Source organism: Benincasa hispida, chromosome 8, assembly GCF_027475165.1.
Source record: "Benincasa hispida cultivar pf3 chromosome 8, pf3_genome.v1.1, whole genome shotgun sequence".
In the NCBI taxonomy this organism is placed as follows: Eukaryota; Viridiplantae; Streptophyta; class Magnoliopsida; order Cucurbitales; family Cucurbitaceae; genus Benincasa; species Benincasa hispida.
This window is the reverse complement of record NC_143485.1, coordinates 19,506,593-19,515,769: the sequence shown is the minus strand read 5'-3', so window position 1 is coordinate 19,515,769 and position 9,177 is coordinate 19,506,593. Positions and strand designations below refer to the sequence as shown.

Genomic DNA, 9,177 nt, shown 5'->3' with positions numbered 1-9,177 from the left:
TATATGTCTCTGTATTTTTAGTTTTGTTACCGATTGAATTTGAGAAATTAATATATGAATCAATACAATTCAAATTAAAGTGCAATTTCATTTTTTTAATAGATAAATTCATTTTTTAGTTTCATGCTTCATGTTTAATTATTAAAATGGCTCCTAAAAAGCTTTACATTTTTACCACAAGATCAATTGAATATAAAAAGCCGGGTTATTTATTAAATTGACCCAATTTATGTAAAAAATAAGATGTTAATTATCATTTTTAAAAGGTTGATTGTTAATCTACCATAAAATTTTTGGAGAAAAAACTAAACTGGGAGTGACTATTTAATGTTATTAGCATTAACCATTCATAATAAAATAAAAGTTAAAATATCATTTTAGTCCTTGTATTTGAGTTTTGTTTTTATTGGTTCATGTACTTTTAATTATTCAATTTTAGGTTTGATATTTTTAATAAATATTAAATTTAAATATTATACTTTTAATAAATATTAAATCAAATACTTTTAATATATATGAATAAAAAGATACCACGTAAATATATTTTCACAATTTATAAAAAAGATGGTGATAAAAACTAAGATCACGTCGGATAACTATTTGATTTTTTGTTTTTGAAAATTAAACCTATAAACACCTCTTAGACTTCTAGATTTATTGTTTTATTATCAACTTTTTTATTTTTAAAATTTAGTTAAGAAAATTAAAAAAAAAAAAAAGTTACCGATTGAGACCTAAAATTTTGAGAAAATTCAATTAAAAACTCATTTTAGGGATTAATTCTAAAATTTATTGAAAATATAAAGATTAAAATTAGATAGTTGGAAGTACTTGAACAAAAATAAAAAAATATTTTAACTTAACATAAAATTAGAAATTATATCGTAAATCTTGGGTGCAAAGATAATGTGAAACTGAAAATTAATTTATAATAATTAAATAAATTGGAAAAAAAAAAAGTTACATCAGCCATAGAATTTTGGAAAATTAGCTAGTTACCCAAAATGCCCTATTTGGTGGAAACCACCATTAAAAAATTGACGTCCCTTAAAATTTATTATTATTATCAAAATAATCAAAAAAAAAAAAACTGAAAAAAAAATAATAAATAATAATAAGTGATCCTTTTTGTGACCCAACGTTTTTCTCGATCGTGCAGACCGCAGGCAGCCACAAGATTTAACGCAATGCCACGTGGCAAAATCTGAAGGATCTTGACATTACATGGTGGGTTCATATGGTAGACGAGAACCGGTCTTTAGGTGGTTTTAGTCACCGGTTATAGCCGGTAAACTAAGAGGCACTTACCGATAGGTCCGGTGAAGAGGGTCAATGGTATAAGATAGCTGGGGTTTAAGCAAATATGTTTTGGTGGTTTTTCAAAGGGTTTTGGCGATCGGAATTTCATTTTTAATTTTTACTGAGAGAAGAAATAAATTTTAAAAACTTGTTTTGATTTGGCGTTTGGAATTTTTTTTTGGATTAAAGCGAAAAAGTTATGGGATAGAAAACGAGGGAATGTGGTGAATCAATCAAAGCCAATCCTTGTTTTGTTCTTGGATTTCTTCTGTAATTTTTACAGATCTCTTTTTCGCTTGCAACTGGTGGTGTTTTTCGCCGGAATTTCGTTTTCCGGTGATGAAGATTTGAAATCGTTTTGTTCAGGTGAATAATCATAATTTTTTTTTTCTCCCATTTCTGTTTCGATAATTCTTTCTTTCATCGTTTGTAATGGATGTGTGGGGTTTTTCCAGAACAGTGCATTTGGATTTTAGACAAAAACCTTGGGATTAGGGACCGGAATTTGAAGATTTAACCTCCAATTTCGTTTCAGTATTGTCGTTTGTTGACAATTTTCGGTTTCCTTTCCTTTTAATATCTGTTGATGATCACGCTCGAATGGGATTCCTTTTCTGTTCTTCTCTTCTGCGTGTTTCTGGGTATTTAATTTGTGCTTTCTGAGATTCGATCTCAGATTCTGCACCAATTCTCTTTAGAATTTTGTGGGTGATCGAGAATTTTCTATTCTTCTGTTTCGAGTTCTTGAATTTCGATCAAGTTTCAGCTGTTCGGTAATTCCTGCTTAGATTTGGGGAACCGTCTGTTTCTCATGGACTTATGTTTCTCTTCGTCTTCGATCATCTACTCAAGGGTTTTGTTGTGGTTTGTTATTAATTTATTAATTTTTAGTTTTTATGGTTACGAGTTACAACATATCTGTCTTAATATTTTCTATCTAAAATTCTTGCTGGGTTGGGTTTATAATGTATTATTACTGCATGCCACCTTATTTCTGATGCTTGTGTAGCTCTGTTTTGCATGGGGTTTTCTCCTTTCTGGAACTTCTCGACTGCTTCATCCCATCATCACTGAAGATTGTTAAAATTTGGGTTTTAGTTAAATCATCAGCCTCTCTCGAAATTTCAAGTTCTGGGTCATTGTTCCCTGTATGTGTTTGTTGGGTGTGCATGAATGGGTTTGGTTGGATTGAATAGAATCCTTGGAATTGTGATGTTGAGGCCTGCAAATGCCTCAGAACTTTTGTTTTGATTGGTCGTTGAATGTTGAAACATAATCCTCTTTTCAATTTAATTTCTCTAGCTTGTGAGAATAGATCTAGTTCGAGTTGAGGATCAGGTTTGATGTTCTAAACCAATACACTGGATAAAATTTGATTCATTTCTTTTCCTTTCCAGGAATTAATCTGTGCTGTGACATTGGAAGCAAAATATTCACAACATTGAAGTGTGTTCAGATGAGCTAGATCTCTGTGTATTGTTCATATTTGTGCTATGACTTCTAAAATATGGTGCTTCAGAAGAGGTTAGATTATGGGTTCCATGGCTACCAAGTGCCAACAATGCCTCGAACTACCAGATCGGCCAGGGTACATGTCCTCTATCATTCTTGGCCGTTCGTTCCAAATTACTTAGAGATCTGTCTTCTGCTTCCTTCGATTATGATGAATTTGAATGATTTTCTAATTATTTCAGAAGAGAAGTTTATGTAGAAAGGGCACTGAAGGTAGTCAAATGCGTGCATTTGATTTGTTGGCCACTGTTGCTGACAAGTTGTTGCATGGGACAGATGGTCCTACCACGACTACTACTGATACATCAACCGAAAAAGATAGGCCTGCAGTTATGAAGAAAGAATTGGATGCAAACAGTTTGCTCAAAGTCGAGACTTCTGATCGAGGCAGCTGTGACCAGGGCTTTGTCTCAGAGATCATTTCATCAGGACACGATAAAAAATGTGATACAAATGATTGTCTTCCACAGCATGATGAACATTCACCACAATTAGTTTCTGTAGTAACAAATTTCGAGAAGAGCAAGAAGGAAATGGAAAATTTAGCTAGCGAAGTACATCTAGGCTCCCCCAGTAGTAAGGAGTCTGATAACTGTGAATTGGATGGTAAACTTAAAGTTGCCGTAAAATATGAGTTGCATAAAACTGAAGAGGTGCTTACTAGAACTCATAATCAGGATGACTCATGCAAGAGAGAGGATCCTGTTATATGGGACCAGAAAGCTCATTTGTTAGGTAATAATTCAGATAGTTGCGGCAAGATGACTCAGGACAAACAGATTGTTCAGAACTCTTCTTTTGCAACTCAGAATAATGTAAAAGTAGTTGATAGAGATGATGACGAAAACTCTTCTGGGTGTACTCACCCAGTCTCCTCAATAAAGTCCTTTAGGACAGTACCTAGTAGTAGAGACCGAAGAATAAGGAAAGTATCAGCTTCCAAATCTTGGAAAGTAGTTCCAAGATACAGGGATGAATCACTTTCTAAGTCTGGTATGTAACCTTCTTTATGGCACTATTTATTACATTGGGTGTGTTTTTATGCTAGAGCACGAGGTTTAGTTCAGTTTCAAATCAATTGTTTTCTTGTTTCTAGATGGCAGTTGGAAATCTATGTTTCGCAGTAAGAGCTCTCACGACAGTTGCAGACGCCAGAAATCTCAAATGAATATTCCTTTTAAAAAGAGAAAATTCTTTGACTGTAATAGCTCAGTGTCAAATTCTGATGGTGGAATTAATTCGGAGGGTCTTTCCGATTCAATTGGGAAGGTTGTCAATACAGATAACTCAGGTTCGTTCTTTTCAGTGATGCCTTTATTACTGCTTTCAAAGTAGCAACTGATAGCTTTTTGTGCTTGAGATTTATTGCTCTCTTAAATTTTTTGCTGAATGCTTTCCGTCCCCATGCAGGGAGATCATGTTCTGCATCTGGTCATGGCCATCACAAAACTTTCCCATCCAGAGATTCTCATGGTATGAGAACTTCTGATGGATTTACTGCACTGAATTGTCTTGGCTTATTATTTCCACTCGCACGTGGATTATACATGAAGGTTTTTATATCTTTTTCTTAACAGTGAAAATTAGGATAAAATCTTTTAGGGTGCCAGAGCTCTTTATTGAGATTGCCGAGACTGCAACTGTTGGTTCTTTGAAGGTATGAAACGATGGATGGACTGTTTGTTGAATTTACTTCAAGACTTCACATCTGTCAACTGTAAATTGGTTGTAGACACAGCATGATTCAGTTTAACCCACATTGTTAACTTGCAAAGCCTGAAAGGGGAAATGTTTAACAAAGATTTTGTATGTCCAATTTTTTCTCATTTGAAGTTCTTGAGTTCACGGAGATATAGATACACCTGTGATTTTTGGGCATCATGATTTCTTTTATTGTATTCTGATCTTGCTTATCTGTTATGTAGAGGACCGTAATGGAAGCAGTGACTGCTATACTTGGCGGTGGATTACGAGTTGGTGTTCTTCTTCAGGGGAAGAAGGTTAGAGATGACAATAAAACTTTATTTCAGACTGGAATTTCGCATGACAACCAGCTTGATTCATTGGGGTTTGCACTTGAGCCTAATCCTTCACGAACTCCTCTTGCATTGGGCCAAGAAGATTCTCCTTGTATTCTTCCATGTGATTGCCCTGAACCTATAACCAGGTAAATGGAATATGGCGGTGCCTTATGTTTCCGTTAAATGTTAGTTGTTGCCATATTGATATTATAAAGCTGATAAACCTGCAAGTTGAAGTTTATCAATGTGATTATTACGTTGTTTCTTTGTTTATGGTTTTCAAGAAAATGGGTGTCACTGTATCATTTCTGTTGCACTGTTATAATAATCGTTGATCAAGTCAATCACCAATCTTTGTCCTAGTCATCAATAAGTACCAATATAAATAGTAGAAAGTTTGGAGGGAATAGGTTCAAATCATGATTGACCAAGTCCAACTTAGGATTTAATATCTTTCCAATTTTCTTGGCAATCAATTGAGTAAGGTTAAGTGGTTCTCTTGTTGAGATGCGTGCAAGTTGAGTAGTAAGGTCAAACGGTTGTCCTGGGAGAATAGTCAAGGTGCATGTAAGAAAATTGGATATTGACGGAGGTAAAAAAATAAAAATAAAGTAAAATAAACATTGATTGTTGTGATCATCATTATCATTATTTGTGGGGAGTGATTAAATGCTGTGATTTTTAGGCATTCACGGAATGCCTCTGCAGATCATCCAGGCAATAGTAATGTGTTGTCCGAGCCTCATGGAGATTCTTTAGGCAATTTTATTGAGAGTGACCATGATTCGGCACCCTCTCCTACCGATATGTCAAATCACAAGAGCACAACAGACTCTAAAGCGTTGGTCACTGTACCAGAAATGACAGTGGAGGCACTTACTGTGGTTCCCATGCATCGAAAATCTAAGCGGTCTGAGGTTGCACAGCGGCGAATTCGCAGGCCCTTCTCTGTTGCTGAAGTGGAGGCATTGGTTCAAGCTGTTGAGAAACTTGGTACCGGAAGGTATATATATTTTTTTATTGACAAGCAAGAGTCTCTTCAAATATAAAAATAAAATGAAAATCAGAAGCAAGGAACAATTGTAGCCGTTAGATTTGCACGTGCATATCCGGAGTAGAAATGATCTCCATTTGGAGATTCGTGATCAACGGTGAAAACGTTTGCATGGAAATTTCTAACATGTTTTGTATTAGCACCTAGTGTTATGAGCAGTATAACAAAAATTTCACCAGGCTTTTGCAAAATGACTCCTCTTGTCAAAGTGGCTGATATTTATTATTCTGTAGGTGGCGAGATGTTAAACTCCGTGCATTCGACAATGCAAAGCATAGAACTTATGTGGATCTGAAGGTATGGGCCTCTTCTTTGTTTTGTTTCCAAGGCCCTATCCGATGATGATTTTGATTTTAGTTCAATGTTTTTGAAATTTATGCTAGTTTTTGCCCACAATTTTATTTTTGCCTATGTTTTTCACCTTTGTTGAAGAAACATTTGAGTTTAGTCAAAAGTTTAAGAACAAAAACCTTTCTAAAACTACTCTTTCTAGTTTTCAAATTTTGGTTTGGATTTTGAAAACATTTTCTAGAAAGTAGAAATAGCAAGACGGAAATGGATAGGGAGAATCAATGTTTATAAGCTTAGTAAAACCAAATGGTTATCCAACTATGTTTATTTTGTCTTCATCTATATGTCTAATCACCTCCAGAAGTTGTGTCTTTTTCTCTGGTATGAGGAAGAAAGTTTGCACAATTCTTTTGGACTTGTTTATTTACGAAACAAAAGCAAACAAAGAGTGGTTTGGTTAAAACTATGGGTATCGGCTTTGGATTCAGGACAAATGGAAAACCCTGGTGCACACAGCGAGAATATCCCCGCAGCAAAGAAGGGGAGAGCCCGTGCCACAGGAGCTTTTGGACCGAGTCTTAACTGCGCACGCTTACTGGTCGAAGCAGCAAGCTAAGTACCAGCTGAAGCGCCAGCCAGAGACATGTCTTCTCCTTTGAACCAAAAAAAAAAAACCAGCAAAGTTAGGGGTAATGGGTTGGTTGGTTATATATAACATATATATAAATATGATATCTATATATAGTGACTCTTCTGAAAGGTCTTTGTGACTGTTCTTTTTTTTTTTTTTTTTTTTTTTTTTTTTTTTTTTTGGGGGGGGGGGGGGGTGGGGAGGGGGGTTGGGTTTCAAAGATAAGTGTTGTAAAAAGTAATGATGATAAGGAAAGGGTTATTATGAAATGAAGCAATGGAGAGTAGTATATTATATTTTGATGTAATATTTGGTGGGTCTGTCCAAAGATGGATCTTTTCCTTCCTGCAAGGGAGAGGCTCTTCTTGGCAACTTGTATAAAATCATTGTTGGAATAAGAGCTTGCTAACTGAATTCATTTCAATTTTCATCTCTCTTTTTCTCTTCCTTGTTCCTAATTCAATGTCTTTTGATATCATCATTCCATAAGGCTTATTCAATATATATGATTATTTCTCCTTTGATGTATTTGATAACATGTTGTTCTACCTCAAAATGATGAACATCATGAGGTTCTGTTAATTAATTAATTTATATATATATTTTACGTTATGAAAATGAAATTTCTCGTAAAAAGATGAGACATATAAAAGTCATTATTATTTAAACTAAAGATCCTTGTATCAGAGGTATTTCCTATTGCATGGATATTGCACGGATCTTAACGTTCAGGGTATGGAGCAAAATATACATATTTTGAGAACATTTCAATTTCTTTTAAATACCTTATTTCCAAAATTACACACTTGAAAAGTTATACCAAATATATTCAGAAATTTATTATTATTATTTTTTAAAAATATACTATGCATTTATGATTAAGTACTTGATACTTCAAAAAGCACCAACCGCCCTTAAATTAAAGGAGTCTTTTTAAATATATAAAAAAAAATTAAGAATATTTACATTTTAGCAAAAAGTTCTAAAAGTACAAATATTTTTTAAACTTTTTGTTATAAAAAACTTTTTGTTATAAAGAGTAAATACTTTTTAGATTTTTTCTATTTATAAGAATTTTCTGCATAATTGCTATGAATTTTTTATTTATTTGAAAAGGAGATGTAATTCATTTCTTAAAATTTTATAGTATTGAAATGTATAATATAGACTATTAAAAAGGTTTGATTTTTTTAAAAATCTTTTTAGATTGATATATCTCAATTTTTTTTAAAAAAAGATTAATTTAAAGAACTTTGCGTATCATTCTAACAATCTTGTAGCTCAAAATGTGTGATTGGAATCACTCTTATAATTGAAGTCTTGAAGGGTTTGATTGCAACAATCTTGTAAGTTAAGGGATTGATTAATCAAATTAAAAATTTGAGGATATGATTGTTATAACTCTTAGTTCAATGGTTATTTTTGCAATTTTCTTTTAACTTAACCTAAGTTGATTATCACGCAAGATGTACTGTTAAATAAAATCAATTGTTACATCTCTTTTTTCATTTCATTCTAACTCCGTATCATGTTTGGTTTTGAACTATGGACTTTTAAAAAATAACTAGATAATGTTGTTTAAGAACCAAAGAAATTACGGATTTAGTCATTGAACTTTTATGCCATATCTAATAGGTCCTTAAACTTAAAAACTTTACGAATATGTATATAAAATTTCACATTTGTAAAATAGATTATAAAATTTTTAAAATATCAAATAGGTCTTTAAATTTTCAATTTGTTGTCTAATAGGTCCTTTACATTTTCAATATTTTTTTAAATCCATGATTTTTTTTTGTGACAATATGTGGGGTAGGGAGATCCAATATTTAACTTCGACGTTGTTAGTACATATTGATATCAATTGAGCTATTATACTCTTTTAGTAATTAATGAATCTATTTTCTATAAAATTATTTTTTTTTTAATGTAATAAGACATGTCAAGAATCTCTAGACACAAATTGAAAGTTCAAAGATTTATTAAATACAAATTAAAAGTTTAAGAACTTATTAATCACTTTTTAAAGTTAGGATACTTGTTAGACACAAGTTTAAAACTTCAAAGATATACTTGATACAGATGTAAACATTGAAGGTCTCAACTTGTAATTTAGCCTTCAAAATTTTAATGATTTATTAGTATATTTTTAATATTTGAGTATGAATAGAGGAATAGAAACTACAATAATACTATATTTTTTTTGTTATTATTGAATTCAAAATGAGCGTAGTTCAACTGACATAAAATTTATACCATTAACTTTGAAATTTCGGTTTTCCAACCACATATGGTCAAAACACAAAAAATTGTCATCCATACATTCTAAATTAAAAGATTAAAGGAGAAGTAATAGAATTTAAGGATTA

General features: G+C 32.5%; 1 protein-coding gene across 1 annotated transcript; it reads left to right on the top strand.

The window, feature by feature from the left end:
• The first annotated feature begins 1,365 nt into the window (after window positions 1-1,365).
• Window positions 1,366-6,921, top strand: LOC120083289 (telomere repeat-binding protein 5-like). The gene is made up of 10 exons (XM_039038965.2): window positions 1,366-1,665; window positions 2,697-2,887; window positions 2,994-3,804; window positions 3,908-4,102; window positions 4,222-4,284; window positions 4,389-4,468; window positions 4,737-4,978; window positions 5,518-5,835; window positions 6,120-6,183; window positions 6,666-6,921. The coding sequence occupies exons 2-10, from the start codon at window positions 2,807-2,809 to the stop codon at window positions 6,834-6,836; spliced, it is 2,025 nt and encodes a 674-aa protein (XP_038894893.1). The 5' UTR covers window positions 1,366-1,665; window positions 2,697-2,806; the 3' UTR covers window positions 6,837-6,921.
• Window positions 6,922-9,177: the final 2,256 nt, after the last annotated feature.